The sequence below is a fragment of the Caretta caretta genome, chromosome 6, assembly GCF_965140235.1.
Source record: "Caretta caretta isolate rCarCar2 chromosome 6, rCarCar1.hap1, whole genome shotgun sequence".
Classification (NCBI taxonomy): domain Eukaryota; kingdom Metazoa; phylum Chordata; order Testudines; family Cheloniidae; genus Caretta; species Caretta caretta.
The window spans coordinates 88,009,773-88,028,092 of NC_134211.1; the positions used below are offsets into that span (position 1 = coordinate 88,009,773).

The 18,320-nt window shown below is 44.9% G+C and overlaps 2 protein-coding genes across 7 annotated transcripts in view; one reads left to right on the forward strand and one right to left on the reverse strand.

Annotated features, from left to right (window-relative positions):
* The first annotated feature begins 22 nt into the window (after positions 1-22).
* Positions 23-14,087, forward strand: COQ6 (coenzyme Q6, monooxygenase). 2 transcript variants are annotated; one of them, XM_048855966.2, is made up of 12 exons: positions 23-206; positions 2,089-2,223; positions 7,078-7,136; positions 8,275-8,398; positions 8,890-9,020; positions 9,417-9,524; positions 9,626-9,688; positions 10,050-10,157; positions 11,790-11,992; positions 12,802-12,917; positions 13,436-13,602; positions 13,897-14,087. In XM_048855966.2, exons 1-12 carry the CDS (start codon positions 23-25, stop codon positions 13,924-13,926), a joined length of 1,428 nt encoding a protein of 475 aa, XP_048711923.1. In that variant the 3' UTR covers positions 13,927-14,087. The 2 variants fall into 2 exon arrangements, with proteins under 2 accessions (XP_048711923.1, XP_074985873.1); XM_075129772.1 differs by lacking the exons at positions 23-206; positions 7,078-7,136 and having other exon boundaries at positions 2,091-2,223.
* Positions 14,088-14,558: 471 nt separating this feature from the next.
* Positions 14,559-18,320, reverse strand: part of ENTPD5 (ectonucleoside triphosphate diphosphohydrolase 5 (inactive)) — a 37,568-nt gene continuing 33,806 nt past the window's right edge. For all 5 annotated transcript variants that reach the window (XM_048855974.2, XM_048855973.2, XM_048855976.2 and 2 more), the window contains one exon: positions 14,559-17,571. In XM_048855974.2, the coding sequence (XP_048711931.1) occupies positions 17,485-17,571 (87 nt within the window). In that variant the 3' untranslated portion in view covers positions 14,559-17,484. The remainder of the gene's footprint in view (positions 17,572-18,320) is intronic.

The window sequence follows — 18,320 nt, forward strand, 5'->3', positions numbered from 1 at the left end:
TGGATCCGTCACTTCCGCAGTGATGGCGGTGTGGGTGTCCGCGGGTGGATGTGGTCTCTTGTCGCCGCTTAGAGGAGGGCTCCGGGCCGGGCGGGCCGCGGTCTTGGCGTGGAGGGTCCCGGTGCGGGCTGCAGGCACCGGGCCGGTGTATGATGTGGTGGTGTCGGGCGGGGGGATGGTCGGGAGCGCTATGGCCGCGGCGCTGGGTAAGGCCTTGTCGTGCTCACCTGGGCTGGGGGCGGGTCGGTCCATCCTCTTTGCTGTGGGGTTAGAGCGTGTCCCGATGAGTGGCCCTGTCGGGCCCTGGTTCTGAGTGGTCGTGAATGTGATCGGAAAAGCCTCCGAGTCCAGCAGTGGTTCCCCCTCCTCCGCCTGCGGGAGGGGCTTGGGGCAGAGGGAGGACCCTGGCTAGACTCCATCAAGACCTGGGGCTCGGCAGTGGTTTGTGGTGCCCGGGTTGAGACTCGTCCACACTCCGCTGGTAGCGTTGAAACGGTACAACGCTCCGCTCCACCTCTCAAAGCGGGTGTATGGCTATCTCTGGATACAGATGCTTATTGGGGTGTAACTTGTGTAAAGGGAGAAGGGAAGTAACCTATATGAGGAGTATAAGTGTATCTATTATAAGGATTGTGCTGATTTACTGATGGGGGCGGGGGGAATCACACCCATAACTCTATACTGTGTGTAGACCAGGCCTAAAATGGAGTTGCCCCTAATTTAGTTAGGGCAGTCATTACACTTCCTATGGAAAAAGCTTTCATTGAGAAGTGGCAATTTATTGTGGGTAAGAAAAGGAGAATCTCTGTTTGAAGCTATACAGTAGTAGCCTACACGTTTTTACTTAATTCTTTTTCATTAATTTAAAAAAAGTCCAATATTTTAAGCCAATTCATTCCCTTGCTCTTAATTTTTGCTCTTAAATAAGTGGGTACTTTCCAGCTGGTAGCTGGCTGTTTTCACTGGTCCTGTTTATCTTCCTTTTTTTTGTTAGGGGGTGGGAAGAGATAATTGTGCTATTGTTAATATTTGGAAGTAGGGCAAGTTGAAGTATACTGGTGAATCTGGCCCTTACTTTGAAATCTACTTATAGGTTCAAAGGGCTATGTGAGACTGGCCCTATGTGAAGGGGGGCAGGGAGAGCTTAGTCCCTATGTCCAAAATATCTCTTAAAGGCACCCTTTACATCCCTGCCTCTTCCGAGTGGTACTTCAGGGTGCAGTGGAGCTGTGGCAGCTGTGCTGCAGGGAGGCTTTCAAGTGCTGATCCCCAAAGCTCATATGCAGCCATGGAACTTTTAAAAAGCAGTAACAGTTGGGCAAAGTAACCTACCAGTAAGAACTATTCTTGATAAGTGTCCACTCTCCTTCATACTACTGAGTCATTACAGGCACTAGAACTGTTGCATGCAAATTCGCTTTAGAGGAAGAGTAGTGATTGGACAAGTTTATTTTTAATGTCAGTGACCCCATTTATGGATTTCCTGAGCCTAATTGTAGCCTATATAACCATAACAATTAAATACAGTAATAATTAATATCTTAGCTTAATTGCCACCTTATTTTTTCAAGTATAGCCTGTGCAAAAGATTTCAAATAATTTTAACTATGTGAAAAGTTTGAAGTGCGTGGGTTATTCCATCATTAAGATCTTTTGGGACAAAGAAAAGATGCTCACGGATGCTAAATTTCTTAAAGAATTTGGTTCTTAATTAATTTTAAATCAGAAACTAACAGATTTACTTGTAAACTTTCAGAAAATTTGTTCTGTACTCAACAAAGTAAGTGCTGTAAGTCTGGGGAGGATATGCTGTAGTTTTTCATACAAAACAGGTTGAATCCTTGCTTTAATTGCAAAACGAATCTTAAACCTTAACTATGGAGTTGTGAACAGTGCCTCCATAGTATTAAATCGGTACTTACCTAGTTAGAAATATGTGTTGTGTATGCTTTTCCCTGTAGGGAATTTTATGTGTGTCCCATTGCAAAATGCATGGGAGTTCTTGATATATAAATAAATGAATTTTTATTAAAAGTATCTTAATATGTTTTTATTAAAAGTATCTTAATAAATGTTTGCCTATTTCAGGACATGATGTCCACTTCCGTGAGAAGAAAATCCTATTACTGGAAGCTGGCCCTAGGAAAGTGTCTGACCATTTGCCTGAGAGTTACAGTAACAGGGTCAGTTCCATCTCCCCTGGTTCAGCCACCCTTCTGAGCAGTGAGTACAGTTCTTCTTGTTCTTTCTGTGTAACACTTTAATCTGAAACTGGAACTGGCTTTATTTTTGTGAGGCCCTTGAGAATTCTTCAGATTGGGACTGTTGTTCTTAAACTGACTTGGCTGATTCCTACTCTCCATTTCTTACTGCTGTGCATTCTGAATTGAGGTGTCTAAATCAGGCTTTTCTAGGTTAGGGGCATGACTTCTTGTTCTGGAATTCTTGTTCATTTTGTATAGATTTCTGTGAGATTTCAGTGCTAGTGAAAGATCTTCAAGTGACAGCCCTAGAGTATTCTTTCCACAGAACAGATACAGCTTGGTTTGTGTGAAGAAAGCTTCTTTCACTGTTCCTTAGTCTATGTACTGCACCCCTGCCTTGGAGGAATTGGTTCTGCAGCATAGTTCAGTCTCTTGGGCCCATTCAGTCTTTGACTTCTCTGCTGAGAAGCCAACAAGAGGGACAGTTAGTGTTGAGGGTGGTGGTGGTGGATTTTGAGGTGTGAAGGCTTCTCCACCCCTGGGTAACTGGTCTGAGGTTTGCAGCCACAAAAAACTAATTTCACAGCGTGGTTCTGAAATAGTCTTGTATCTGCTTTCTGGTACACAGCATGGAGTTGGCTCCTCCAAACCTTTTATTCCCTTTCTTCTTGCTTTTCACAGCATGAATATTTAGGTAGGTGGGAAGATTTTAGGCTGGTTCATGCACCCTAACCCTGCTAGCTTGAAGCCATACTTATTTGTAAACTAAGTAGGGTTAGGTGTGGTTAGGACGTGGATGTGTGAACTCCAAGAACAACCCAGGTACTCCAGAAAGTGGTGTTGGTAATTTGCTCTGAGTTGCTGCTGAACTAATTCTCCAGCCTGAAGCAGGGGCTCAGTGCTGCTGGAGTTACAATTATGAGAGACAACTGAGATTCTCACCATTTATCCTATGGCATCTGGGCCAAGAGCAGGGATATCTCTGGGTCCTGTCCAAATTCCAACTCTGGTAATTCTGTTCTCACTCTTGCCCTCTTTTCTACTACCTCTGACATTTTCATAGAATCATAGAATATCAGGGTTGGAAGGGACCTCAGAGGTCATCTAGTCCAACCCCCTGCTCAAAGCAGGACCAATCCCCAATTTTTGCCCTGATCCCTAAATGGCCGCCTCAAGGATTGAACTCACAACCTTGGGTTTAGCAGGCCAGTGCTCAATCCACTGAGCTATCCCTCCCCCCACAATGGTGCCTTTCATCACAAAGGATCCCAAATAAGTCTGGTCAAAAAATTGTAAGTATTTTCTGTAAACATTTTTGAATGAAACAAAAACTTCTTTTTGCAGTTTTTTATGGACTTTTTTTTTTCCAATTAAAAAAAAACCCAATCAACCAAGCAAAAAACTTTGGTTCCTCCCTTTCTTCCACTAGGAAAGGGAGGGACTAAAAATAACAAAACCCAAAAACGTATAGTATTAAAATGAGGCAATGTTTTTCAGTTTGTTTTGATCAAAAATTTTGAACTGTTGGACAATTTTCCAGAAAGCCATTTTTCTTAACCCCTCCCCCCACCACACACACGTTGACAGAGAAAAATTCAACTAGCTCTAATCCCAAAACATTTAACAAACAGAAATCACTTCACCCATCCCTGAAACAGCCATCTTTGAAGTAGAAGGATGGACCTATTCAGCATTTGCAGAGCAACAGTACACAATGGATTAGGTTTAGAACTGAGAAGAATATGGTATCCAATTGAAACAAAAATCCCTCCTTCTGAGTACAGCACCGTTCACTTTTTGACTTCACAATAGTTGGTTGAGGAATTTCTGACTCTTGCTGTCCTTCAGTTATGGGGTCTGTAGGAGATAATTTCTGCAAATCTTCCGTTATTTGTCATTTCTCTTACCTAGGCTTGGCAAGATGGTCAGTTGACTGGTTAAATATTGTCTGTTAACCTCCTATTATTTGACCAGGGTCAAATATTCCAGCAAGAGTGTCCTGATGAAGGTGGTGGCCTACCTTCTTGACTACATCATGGTCCTAGTCTTTCATTTTTTAGAACTTAGTTTCATTATGTTTCACATTTTTCTGAGTTAAAATAACTCAGTTAAGTAACTTGATTGTTGTAATTAGGTATAATCTATCTAAGGCTAAGCCTATTGGAAACTTTTTGTTACTGTTTTAATAAATTAGTGGTTTTTTTTAAAATATTTGACCATTTTTGACTTTGATCAATTGACCAGTCAAATATTGTCAATTATTTTTGGACTGGTCAAGTGCCCAACCCTATTCATATCTTTACACAAAATATTTCACCATTGCCTCCTTAGTTATCAGATTGCATATTACAACTTTTGGGAACATGTGAGATGCAGTGGTATCCGTACCATTGATCTTCCTCCCATCTCTGATTCAGAGAATCATCCCATCAGCTCGTAATCATTTAATTTCTAGTTCACTTTGTATTTGTTTATAGAGACAGTTACGATGTCAATGCTCCTGTGCTTAATTTCATAGTATCTGTAATTTCACAGTATCTGTAATTTCACTTTCTGTAGCAGTACCCTCTCTTATGTCCTATTTGAACAGGGAATTTTTGAATGAAGTGAAAGTTCTCTTCCCCAGCCACTCCTGAATCTTTACCCTGAATGGTTTGTGTCCACTCTCACTTGGGGGATTCTCCTTGATGTTCCACTGTCCTTGTTACAACATCATTCTCTGCATTGAATGTAGAACTTCTCAGCCCTCTGATTCTATTCTCTAGAATGGCTTCTGAATTTTATTTCCTCCTCTGTATAGATGAACCATCCCCTTTCCTCTCCAGATCATTTATACATTAAACAAGTCGTGCATTGAAACGAGTTAGGTTCAACATACGGGCTGATGAAGGTGGGATAACTCAGTTTGGGCAGGTGTGAAGTGGCACCGAGAGTATGGACAAAATGACCTTCTCCAGCTCTCATGTAATGCTTATATTATCAATCATTTGCTGAACACTGTTAACATGCTCAGCACTATGACATAAAAAGGGTGACTGCACCAAGGAGCTTAAGATCTGAAGTACAACGTGCAGATGAGCACTACCCTAGATGACCAGAGTTTGGGAAATCCAGTTTGAGTGGTGTGAAAGGTTATTTTTTTCTGCTTCCTTTTGATGGTGGCCATTTCACAGAATCACCATGTTCTGTGGAAGTATTTGGCTGAGGGGAGGCTGGCTGATGCTTGGGGTGGGGTGGGGGGAGGAAAGCATGGAGGAAGCGGCAGAAAGGAGAGTTTGAAAATGGTACAGAGGGGTAGATTAGGAGAGAGGCTTTGGAGAAGCACGGGCAACTGGAGGAAATGGGGGCTGAGATGTAAACAATGGGAGAGTCATGCAGAGTTTTGAAACCATGTGTGGAAGGCAAGAGAAAAGCAAGCAGGTGTTCATATGATCAGGGTTGCGTGGGAAAACTAGATTACATCAGGAGTTGCAGATACCAAAGTGAGAGATGACCAAGGCCTGGACAAGGATTTTAGGAAAAGAAAATGATATTTTAAAGTAGTTGTGAAGGAAAAACTGACAGGACTTGGTGCTGGCTTGGGTGGGTGGCAGGAGGAAGAGTCTAATGCAGGGGTGGGCAAACTTTGTGGCCCTCGGGCCAAAATCTGGGAATAGAAATTGTATAGCGGGCCATGAATGCTCACAAAATTGGGGTTGGGGTGCGGGAGGGGGTGTGGGCTCTGGTTGGGTGTGCGGGCTCCGGGGTGGGGCCAGAAATGAGGCATTCAGGGTGTGGGAGGAGGCTCTGGGGCGGGGTAGTGCAGTGTGGAGGTGTGGTGAGGGCTCTGGCTGGGGGGATGGGGATGAGGAGTTTGGGGTGCATGAGGGTGCTCCGTGCTGGGATCGAGGGGTTCAGAGTGCGGGAAGGGGATCAGGGCTGGGGCAGAGGGGTGGGGAGAGGCTCAGGCGTACTGGCTTTGGGCGGCACTTACCTCAAGCGGCTCCTGGAAGCAGCGGCATGTCCCTTCTCAGGCTCCTCACAGAGGCGCGGCTCTGTGCGTTGCTCCATCCGCAGGTACTGCCCCTGCAGCTCCTATTGGCTGCGGTTCCCGGCCAATGGGAGCTGCAGTAGTGGTGCTTGGGGTGGGAGCAGTGTGCAGAGTGGAGCCCCCTGGCTGCCCCTACACATAGGAGCCGGAAGGGGGCCATGTTGCTGCTTCCGGGAGCTATGTGAAGTGGCCCCCAACCCTGCGCTTTGGCTGGAGTGCCAGAGCGGGGCAAGCCCCAGACTCCACTCCCCAGTGGGAGCTCGAGGGCTGGCTTAAAACAGCTGGCAGGACGGATCCAGCTCACGGGCCATAATTTGCCCACCCCTTGTCTAATGTGACGCTGAAGTTGCAAGCCTCATTAACAGGAAGGATGGTATAGTCTTCAGGGATAGAGAAGGGGAACTCACAGGCTGCTGAGAGAATCTGATGTGTGGCTACAGGCCGATCTGAACCCTTCATCCTAATGATGAAAAAAGTGTTTTAATCAACTGTCCTTGAGCCTTTCCCTCCCTCCTGTGCCCCCAACTCAGAGCCTAAGTATATGTAGTGAGAGTTGACTGTTTGCTACATTGAATTCCTGAAGTCAGGTCTTCACTGACCCCAGACAGGTGGCTCTTTCCTCCTGTCTTGCATCAGTATCAAGTGTGGTGTGAGAGCCTTATAAGAACCTAGACAGACCCAGCTCTGTATGCAGGTGGAGAAAGCAGAGCCTATGGATAGGCTGGAAGAGTGTGACTCAGTAGGGGATCGAGGGGAGGGAGAGAGGAAAGTGAATCTGAGTCTCAGTTTGGTCTCATTGTGACTGGTTTCTCTTCATGTTGTGGGTCCTTCTCTCTCTTTTAGGTTTTGGTGCCTGGGATCATGTTTGCAGCCTGCGATTCAAACCCTTCCAGCGGATGCAGGTGCCTGACTCACTGCCATGAATGCAGTCTGTCTGTTTCTGCTAATGTAACTAGAATTCTCAGAAATATTTACCTCTAATGGCCCAAGATTTGTTTCCTCTTTGGAGAGGAACAGGATACACTGACTAAGCTTCTTGTATTCTTGGTGTGTCAGTCTTCCTAGAATCAGAGGGGTAGCCATGTTAGTCTGTATTCACAAAAACAACAAGGAGTCTGGTGGCATCTTAAAGACTAACAGATTTATTTGGGCATAAGCTTTTGTGGGTAAAAAAAAAAATTTCTTCAGATGCATGGAGTGAAAATTACAGATACAGGCATAAATATAGTGGCACATGAAGAGAAGGGAGTTACCTTACAAGTGGAGAACCAGTGCTGACAAGGCCAGTTCAGGCAGGGTGGATGTGGTCCACTCCCAATAACTGAGGAGGAGGTGTCAATACCAAGAGAGGGAAAATTGCTTTGTAATGAGCCAGTTGCTCCCAGTCCCTATTCAAGCCCAAATTAATGCCTGATATCAGACATCAGGAATGGTAACATACAAAAGCCAGTAGGAGAACACTTCAGTCTCCCTGGACATTCAGTAACAGATTTAACATTAGACATCCTTCAACAAAAACTTCAAACACAGACTTCAAAGAGAAACTGCAGAGCTACAGTTCAATTGCAAACTTAACACCATTAATTTGGGCTTGAATAGGGAGTGGGAGTCTTCCTAGGACAGGGGTTCTCAAACTGGGGGTTGGGACCCCTCAGGGGGTCCCAAGGTTATTACATGGGGGGTCGTGAGCTGCCAGCCTCCACCCCAAACCCTGCTTTTCCTACAGCATTTATTATGGTGTTAAAAAAGTGTTTTTAATTTATAAGGGGGGTTGCACTTGGAAGCTTGCTATGTGAAAGGGGTCCCCAGTATAAAAGTTTGAGAATCACTGTCCTAGGAGACTTTCTCACCTTTCTGTGTCCTCCCTCAAACTCCTGATATTAGCAGCTGGAGGGATGATTCCTGGTGGAAGCTCTAGAGATTGCCTATCACCTTTCCCTGTTAAAGGAGAGTTGTGGGCAGTTCCTGATGGAGCTGCACAATGCATGCTGAGTCTATGCTGTGTGATAATATTTTCTGTCTCTCTCTTTCCCCTAATAGGTATGGGATGCCTGTTCAGAAGCCATGATAATCTTTGATAAAAACAACTTAGAAGACATGGGTTATGTAGTGGAGAACAATGTCATTATGTCTGCTCTAACCAAACAGTTAGATGCAGTGTCAGGTAGGCGATAATTGCTTTCATTTTTTATTCACAGTGTGGGAGCTCTCAGTGAGTTGCATTCAGCAGGGAGCTCTGGAACAGGGGAAGAGAGAGGGAGGAAATCCATTCAGCAGATAACTCAGAGGTTTATGGAGAAGTCAGTCCCTCTGGGTTAGGAAGAGGTACTTGTTCTTGGTGGAACTTTATCTAAGCCTTCTATCTTGTGTCCTTTTCTAGACTTCACGCATGCACTCACTGTGGTATCTTATGTTTTGTTGTGAAGCGTCTTTAACTTTCAGCTCATCTATTTGGGAGGTGATCAGACTCTGCAGTGATGGGGGTAATACAAGTGCCTAGATTGCTTCATTGTGCCCTAAGGGTAGGTGTCAGTGGGGTCAGCTCTGAGAGTCATTGTGTTGCCTAGCTGTGTCTTGCCTTTTGCTCTCTTTTTGTAACTTTCCTTTTCTCATGTCTGTATCATGCTGTGACCCTGCTGTGTTGTGTTCCATCAGATCAGGTGGAGGTTCTCTACAGGAGCAGAGCAGTTGGGTATACCTGGCCCCTTTCCTGTCATCTCTCTGACACAAGCCCTTGGGTCAAAATTGACTTAGCTGATGGACGCAGACTAGAGACCAAACTGCTGGTAACTAAACTTCTGTTTTCTGTGTATCGGACACCGTCTCTTGCCAAGTTCTTTCCACTGGATTTAGTTCTGATTTTGTGTGTGGTGCTGCTCCATCAGTGGGGACGGTTTGAGTGAGGGGAGCTGCTGACTGTGTCAGAGATACTAAGGGGTAATGTCAGTAGCCTTCTTTGTGGCTAGCTGAAGAGGACTGTGCTAAATTAGAGTAGGGCTGAAGAGGCTGCCTCTTTGTTGCAGTATTCTCATTTATTTAAAAGAAACCACATATCCAAGTGCAAATGGGAGGCCTTTGCTACTTTGTTGAGTTAGCTACTCACTGCAGATAACAAGGGCTGGAATGCTGATTTTTTTTCTAAAGCCGTTGATGAGGTTTCCTTGTTTCTCATCCCCTTACAGATTGGTGCAGATGGTCAGAACTCCATGGTCCGGAAAGCGGCTGGAATTCAGAACATCCACTATCAATATGATCAGTCAGCTGTGGTTGCTACTCTGCTCTTGTCTGAGGTGAGATCCTGCAAGTTCCTTAGCTGCAGTGTCTGCGCAGGTTAAGTAGGTGATGCAAGATCAGCAGTTCTCATCAGTCCTCATGTTTCTTCATGTTATAGGCCACAGACAACAATGTCGCATGGCAGAGATTCCTCCCTTCAGGGCCAATTGCTCTTCTCCCGGTAAGAGACAGTGACTTTTGACTCACCCATCTTTAACTTTTTGGTCCGTTTATTTCTAATCACCTTTCTTTTACCTTTCCGTGCCTAGTTACATTGCCTCTGTCTTGCCTCTAGACTTTTCCTTCTTTCTATGACTCTTGATCTCTCTGTCTGTAGTTTTCCCCCCCTCTAATTCTTATTTATTTTTATGGGTTTGGAGCCCCTTGCACATATTGGTTCTGGGATTGGTGGAGTGAAGGCCCTGGTCCGAATTAGCATGTGGGTGGGGCGTGGGCCCTTCCCTGGATTGGAATGTTGGGGAGCCTTGCACAGATTATTTTTCTGTCTCTTGATACTGACTCTTATGGTTCTTTTGGATCAGCTCTCTGACACTGCCAGCTCTTTGGTTTGGTCCACATCTCATGAACATGCATCACAGCTTCTTAGTATGGATGAGGAAAGCTTTGTGGACACCATCAACTCTGCCTTTGTGAGTATCATCATTTCATGAGGATGCAGAGCTAACTTTCTTGCTGTGATAAAATAGATTTCTGTAAATTAAAGAAAGGTGGCCATTTTGGTCCCTGTTTATTCCATCCTATTATACAAAAAGTACTCAGTGAAATTAAGATGGCAACTTTAAAATGAGTAAAGGGTAATATTTATTAATGGAACATATTAATAAGGTTCAAAAAACATTAGATGCCTGTCTAAATAAGAATAGCTTCTGCAGTGACCGTAGCTAGAGTAAAATAAGGACTGTCAATCCTCCTCCTTCGGTGTAATTACCAGGATTTTAGGGTGGGAAGAAATGTCCCTCTGATGGGATACCACTGCAGGTAAGTGCATTATGGAAGACTTACGTCTTCCTGTGATGAATCTGGAATTGACCACTGTTGTTCTGACATGTATGGACCTAACATAATTAATGTATTATGGAAGTTGCAGTAAGTTGACTTGGAAGAAAAGCATGCTAGTGTGTAGGCCTGATCTGGTCCTCATTTTAAAAGCTGAACAGGTTGAGCCTGGTTAGTTCTTGAATTGGAAGCTCTGAAGAGAAAGATAGATATGTTCCTTTTGTCGTGGACAGCAGCTCCTCTTCAGTCTCCTACAGAATCTCACCCTGTAATTCTAGACACACTTCCTTCCCCACCATTTTTTCCACATATATTTATATAAAAATAACAATTTGTATGCAAAACCTGTGAGTGCATTTTTACAATGCAGTTGTGCTTTGAGATGGCACTCCCTTTGACTATCCTAACTCATGCAGTCCCAAGGCTCCGACAACTCTTAGTCAGGGCAGGAATTCCTGGGACGCCCACAAGCTTACTACTTCAGTTTATTTTCCACAAAGTCTAACTTGCTCTTTAATAAAGAATTCTTCATTTTAGTCTTGTGTGCATTCATTGTATGCTCTGACTTGTGACTCTTCTGTCATTCAGATCTGGTTAATTTGCATTAAGGTAGCTTTTGGCTTTGAATCTTTTTTTATTTGTTGATTATTAGTACATATCTTGCTCAAATAGAAAAGTATAGGCTCTCTCTTTTGCCTGCTATAATCAATACTTGTGAACTTGTATGGATACTAACCAGGCTGTATAACTAGTAGATAAAGTGTCTGATCTAAATGTAATCAAAGTCTCACTAAAACATTTAAAAAAAAAAACCTGAGATGGGACATCTTCACATGGGAGCTCTATTAAAACACCTCTCAGAGAGAGGGTCACCCTTGGTGTCTGAAGTTAGATTAGCAGTGGAGATAGTAATGGAGAGTGAATTACTTTTCAAAATGATAGGAGGGGCAGGCTCTTCTTGGTCTAAGATGGCCTTCTAGGCTGTAATGAGGATGATCTTGTTTGCTGAATGGTTAGAACTGTGTATTTGGAGGCTTTTGTTCATTTATGCATCAGTCTGGTATTTATTAGGCCATGTTGCTTTTTGGTGTTAGTAAAGGCAGAATGTGCCCTTTGGGGTAGGGAATCATGTCATCCCTTGTGCTTGTTCAGTGCCTAGTATGCTGTGGACACTACACAAAACAAAGTGTTTTGTAATTTTGTTGGGACACCCAGAAGCCTTGGGATTTGGGGCACCATATAAATCCGTCTTTATTGTTATTCAGTGGAGCAACCTACACCACTCGGACTTTATTGATACTGCTGGATCCGTGTTCCGATCTGCTATTTCTCTCCTGATGCCATCAGGCACTGCAGCCCGCCAGCTGCCCCCAAGCATTGCCAAAGTGGAGCCAAAGAGCCGAGCTGTGTTTCCTCTTGGAATGGGGCATGCTACAGAATATGTCCGGCACCGGATGGCGCTTATTGGGTAAATTGCTCATTGGGGCTGCAGGTGTCATGGTTTGTTTTTTTTTATGGGAAAGCAGGCCATTTCTGGTTCCATAAAAGGTGCGTTTTGGGAATGAAGCGAAGCATCTCTGGCACAGCAGGGTGTGAATTATTCAGGGAGGATGATAGTTGTGGTGCCAGACATGTTCCTCTCCCAGTTAACAGGTGGAGAAAGTGGATTACATCTCGAGCCATGGAGTGGAGAGGTTCTTCAAGGAAAAAGGCAGGCAGAGTATGTGGAGCGGTATTAGGTGTCAGATACTTGTTAGATGAGGTGTGTATATATAGAGGGCTATAAGGAGGGGCTTATTAGACAGAGGAGATGAAGTGTGTGCTATACCAGCAGTTCTCAACCAGAGGTCCTGGGCCCCCGGGGAGCTGCGAGCAGGTTTCAGGGGGTTCGTCAAAAAAAACCAGAGAGCAGGGCCAGCACTAGACTCACTGGAGCCCAGGGCAGAAAGCTCAATCCCGAGCCCCACTGCCCGGCGCTGAAGCCTGAACAACTTAGCTTTCCAGGGCCCCTTGGGGTGTGGGGCCCTGGGCAATCGCCCTGCTTGCTACCCCCTGATGCCAGCCCTGGCTTTTAATCTACTGAAAAACAGCAGTTGTAGCACAGGTGGGCCATGAAATTTTCATAGCATGTTGGGGGGGGGGGGGGGGCTCTGAAAGAAAAAGGTTGAGAATCTCTGCTCTACGCTGAGGGGGAAGGTACTTAGTGGGTGAGGGAAACATGGACTGTCTCTGCTCTCCTCCAGTTAGGATCTGAGATGCTCTCTGCTCTGCCCTTAGGGATGCAGCACACAGAGTCCATCCACTAGCAGGACAAGGTGTAAATATGGGCTTTGGAGATATTGCATGCTTGACACATCACCTCAGCACAGCAGCCTTCAATGGGACGGATCTGGGTAAGGATACATAATCTATGGCAATAATTTGAATATCCCCTTCTCCAAGTCTCCCAGCATATCTGAACTTTATTTTAGATAGTGAGCTCTTCAGGGCAAGGATTGACCCAGTTTGTTTCCTGTCCACCTCTGGGCACACTGGTGTCTCATAACATGAATCCGTATATTCATAAACTGGGAGAAGCTGGGGTGTTCAAACTTAATCTGTGGACCAGCCAGAGTGATGCTCCTGGGTGCATTTCCCTTCCCAAAACCCATCCTGTGTTGCCTAGTTTACAGAATGTTCCATTCTGCTGGCCACTGGTGTAAGGAGATGTGGGAATAAGGGCTGCTGAAGGGAACAAGAAGAAACTCTTGGATCTTGCTATTTGCTGACAGAACAGCACCTTTTTAAGATGAATCTAGAGGGTGCAGAGATCATTGGGGTGTGTTGGTGTGTTTTGGGTCCCTGTGGAGGTCATTATGTCAGTGGCATGAGCAGTTAGGATTGCAATTTAATTCTCCCCTTCCTTTTCCAGGCTCCATAAAGCACCTCTTACAGTTTGAGACAGACCGTCAGAGGCATAACCTCTCTTTAATGGCTGCCATCGACTTGTTAAAGAGACTCTACTCCACAAGCGTCGCTCCCTTTGTGCTGCTGAGGACATGGGGATTACAAACAACAAATGCCTTGTCTCCAGTCAAAGTAAGAGGCACTGTTAGGACGCTACAAATTAACTTGTGGTGATACAATGAGCCGAGTCAGTAGCAGATTCAGCAGGAATGACATGCTGTGTTCAAATGGCATGTGAATGAGGCAAACCAAAGATGTATTTGGCTTGAGTGATTTTTTTTTTTTTTACTTCCTTTCCTTAAACGAGAGATGATATCCATGGGGTAGAGTGAAGGAGGATGTAGCAGCGTTCTCTGCTTTGTTTCTAAATATTTGTCTCTGACTGGTTCACGAGTGACATGTTTTTTTTTCCCTTTCCCTCTCTAGGAGCAGATTATGTCCTTTGCCAGTAAGTAATTTCTCCATCTAGCTAGAGCTGCAGTTCACTGGTGACTGCTGGGAACCTGAGATCTTTAACCCTCTGAGGACTGTATCATGTCTGGTTTGGAAACATGTATTTAAATAGTGTCTTTGAAGAATAACACAAATAGGAATGAAATTTTTTTTCTTACAACATATGCTCATCTTTGCTGAAGTTGTTTGTTCTGCTCTCCAAGGACCAAGTCCTGTCCTGTGGCACCAGTAGTTTCAGCCACTGAATCATCTTTGCTGTGTGCTTTCATATAGCAGTGGCCCTTTTAGCCTAAGGCTGAAGAGGCAGTAAATGTACTGTTTTCCCTATACCTTGCTGCACTGTAGTGCTGATGTGATCCTCTCCCTCTGGGTTGTCAGGCTCCAGCTGCTGGAGCAAGATCTGGTGCCAGAGGTGAGTGTGGTTTGCAGTAAGGAAGCCAATTCAGGGTAAGACTGACTCTGTAAGCCCAAGCTTGCTTCCTCTTCCGCAGGCAACCCCCTTTTGGGAGGGCTGAGGGGTGTCTAATGGAGGGCCCTTGAGGGCTGTGCGTGCCATCCTGTTTCTTTGGTACTGAGGAGTAACAGTGTAAAGGAAAGGAGGAAAACTTCATCACCAGGGTTTGAATCCAAGAACATTTTGTTAAAAATAGCTTTTTAATTACTAAAATAGGCATTTGAGTGGCCTTGTCTTAATGTTCCAAACACCAGGCTCCTGCATTAGACAATTAATTGGATTACAGCATTAAGTAACAGGAGCACTGGATTTATATTTTATAGCAGTGCTATCATGTACATTTAACTAATATCAGGAATTAACATTACAAAGGGGACTTAAATGTGAGTTTGTGACTGAAAGCAAACTCTCAGGCGATGCCTGCACTGCGAGTGAGGGGTGTGACTCTCCTGCTCACATATGCATACTCACACTAGCTGTCATTGAGCTAGTGGGAGTATAAATAGCAATGTGGCAGCGACAACATAGGTAGCAACAACGGAGGCCCAGCTGAGCCATGCCAAGAACATACTCACGGGTTTTAGGCGGGTCTTTACTAGGTCTGTCTCAGCCATGACTCCCCTGCCGCTACCACAGCTACACTGCTACTGATACACCTTGCTAGCTCAACGAGTATGTCTACACGAGCAGGGGAATCACACCCCTAGCTCTTAGTATAGACATAGCCCTAAGGTCTACAGTCACTTCTGTTAGAGTCAATGTCCTTTACCCAGGCACTTTCTCCTCTCCAGCAATGATGCAGATCAGGACCCTTCTCTTACAAGGCTACTTTGTGCTCATTAGTAAGTCTCATTGCACTAGGGTAGGTATGGGGACTTGAAGCAGGTGAAGTCCAACTCACCTCTGGGATAATTCAGATGAAAATTTAGGATCTATCCTGCAGCGTTTTGTGCAAGGACTGCACAATTGGGCCCTTGATTAGCAGCAGCAGTAATGCTTCAGTTAACAAATTGTACAACTGAAAGATCAAGGCCCTGAGCATTCCAGACTTAATGCAACTTTGGTACAGAGAAAGCAAATTCTCCCAACGGAGTCTGTAGTGCCTGAGCTTGATACTAAGAACACAGAAAGAAAACTTACTCTGAACTGTACTCGTGCTGTTCTCTAGTCTACCCCACTCCCCAAACACAATCAGTCCTTTCCCTAAGTTCTCCCAAGGGCTTGAACATATGGAGATGATGGTAGGTCTTCTGTTGTCCTTGTCTCACTCTCTCCCGTTGCCTTCCAGCTCTAGATGCAGCTGGCCTCATTCCTGCTCCTAAGGTCCGGTCTAAAACCAGCAGCAGGCTACGTGGCACAGCAAGGGCTCAGATTAGTGGGTGACTAAAAGCGCTAGTTCTTGGATGTCATGTAGCCAGGCTATTGATCACTTCATCCAATCTTGTAGTCAGTGAAAATTCCAACACAGAAAAAAAATTTGCTGAAAGCAAGATTTATAGGTAGTAGTAGATGCATGCACTCTCCTAGTAATGTGTGCATGGACTGTACTGCTATTACCTCTGGCAAATAATACAGAACAGTCATTTCTGCATGAGGATGTGGTAAAGGTTTCTTACATTCCGTGTATACCACAGGCCAGTTCTGAGGTATTTTACACTAGAGGGACTGGCCTGTTTTACTGGGAGGTTGCAGGGGAATTTCTCAGGTCATTATGGGAGCTTTGCCTCACCTCAGGTGGAAGAGACGGGGCAGGCAGTTTAGCATGAGAGGGAAAAGACTGCCACTGCCAGGCTGTGCTGAAGAAGCAAGCTGGCACTGAGCCTCTGCAGGGATGGGTGATGGGCCATCTTGTGAGAGCCCTTTTTGCTTCCAAATGTAAACCTCTCTTTTGTTTCCACATAGGCATTTGGGGTAGGAGAGATTACAATTGCCACTTTTGAAACACTATTAAACAACTGAGTATTGTCATGCCAGAGTGCCGGGGATGGGAGGAAATACTGAGAAGCTACAACCCCTTCCTTGAGTACTCGGTTTCTACAGACCAACTGTATAAAATATTAAACACATTTCTCAACTCCAGTGCAGGGACTTGCCATGAGTCTTGTACTAAGAGTATGGTTGTAAGGGCCAGCCACATTCTCTCCCCCTTCTCCCCCCCAAGTAGCTTAGGCTTATGTTATCAGCCCAACCCTGCAAAATTATTATTATAGTTCCTGCTCTTATTGACTTAAAGTGCAGTGGGTTAAAACACAAACCTGAAGGATGGAAATGATCTGTCTGATTCTAATTTGAACAGGAACCAAGTTACCTCTACTCCCATTTTCCTCTCCCTTTCACCTCAAGTAAGTGAAAAACCATCTCTTCTTGTCTCACCATAGCTCCTTAACCAGCATCCTCTGAACAGAGAGCTGATTTTTGGTTCCATGCCAGTTCTATCTTACTCAAGACTGGTCAGAGGGGAGAACAGGGAGGGAGAGGCACAGGCTTCTAGACCAAGACAGCCAACCTAGCCACCTCTTGCTTTCTGCTTCATACCTGCCCAAGAAGCACTGGCCTTGGAACTAGCCAATCCTGAAAGGTTAAAAGCCCTCAGTATTAAGCAGTTTAAGGGCTAACACATTGGGGATTTCACTCTGCATTGAATGCATGTGTTATGTTTGAATATTTATATTTTTTAAAAATTCTCTGGGCCAAACTTCAGTTCAACATGTAAAAATGATCAAGCATCATCAGCTAAAGGTCTGTGGTTTGCCAGGGCATGACAAGCACTCTAAACTGCTGGTACAATGGGGCATCTATGAATCCATTCACTGAAGCTGTGTCTGGGCTGCTTATAAGCACAATCTGCTTCAAGGCTGCCTAGTTGGAATTTAGGCTCTTTGGCTTTCAGGAAGATTTTGTATCAATTACGGCAATGAAGTTATTTAGAAACTATACTATGGCTGCTCTCGTTGCAGTTGGGAACTGCTTAGTCCTTGGGGAATTGATTCCATAGCTTCAACCCATGTTTTGCTGTAGGACTGACTCCTGCTGAGCTATGCAGTTGGAAATTTGAACTTGCCCTCTCTTCCTTCTGGAAAGGCCAATGTTCTGTAGGGGGTGCTGGCTTAGTAGGAGAGCCCCAGAGACTGCAGCAGGTGAAAGGTGGCACCCAAGGCCCAGCTTGTCTCTATGTTGTTCACTTTCTTTGTTAACTATGAAGAAACAAAAGAAATCAGTCATTTGCAGCATTTCTCCCAGACCTATACAGCTGCCACCATAGACCAAGAGCAAGCTGATGGGTAGATGCACAGAATGGCAACAACCTCAAAGAGCTTCACTCGCTACTCTGCAAAGGAAAACACAATGGATATTGCCTGGAAGCAGCAACCTGAACTGCTAGTGTCCAGGAACATCTGTTATGGAATCAGATGGACTTTAAAAGAACAAATACTAACGGTCTCTCTCCTTTGAGTCCAGTTGCAACAACTTGGCATGGGGATGGGGGACTGCTTGGTCAGCATAGATTCCCGCTTTCCTTTAGGTGTTTTACTCATCTGTAGCCCACTGTACAATCTGGACCAGTATATTTTCAGTTGTTTAACTTTGTCTCCCTCTGCACTTTCCAATACTACTCCTCACTGTCCTGCCGCCTTCTTGCTAGCCTCCACTGGTCCCTGGCCTCACAATCGTACTGAAGACAAGAATTTAAGAAACAAGTGATGTGGGGGAAAAGGGTGAATATACTAGGAAGCAAAGTGAACAGTCTCAGCCTGCTCTCCACTGTAGGAAATCCTCCCCAACCCCAGACTGCCTCCCTACAGACCTGCCTAAAATCCTCCCATAGCAATAAATTGCTAAGTGTTCTCCACCTGGGATCTGGCCAGTTAGTTGAGGAGGAAGAGCTAAGTAGAGATTGGCACTGTGAAGAAGAATAAAGCCCACAGAACCTCCTTCCACAGCC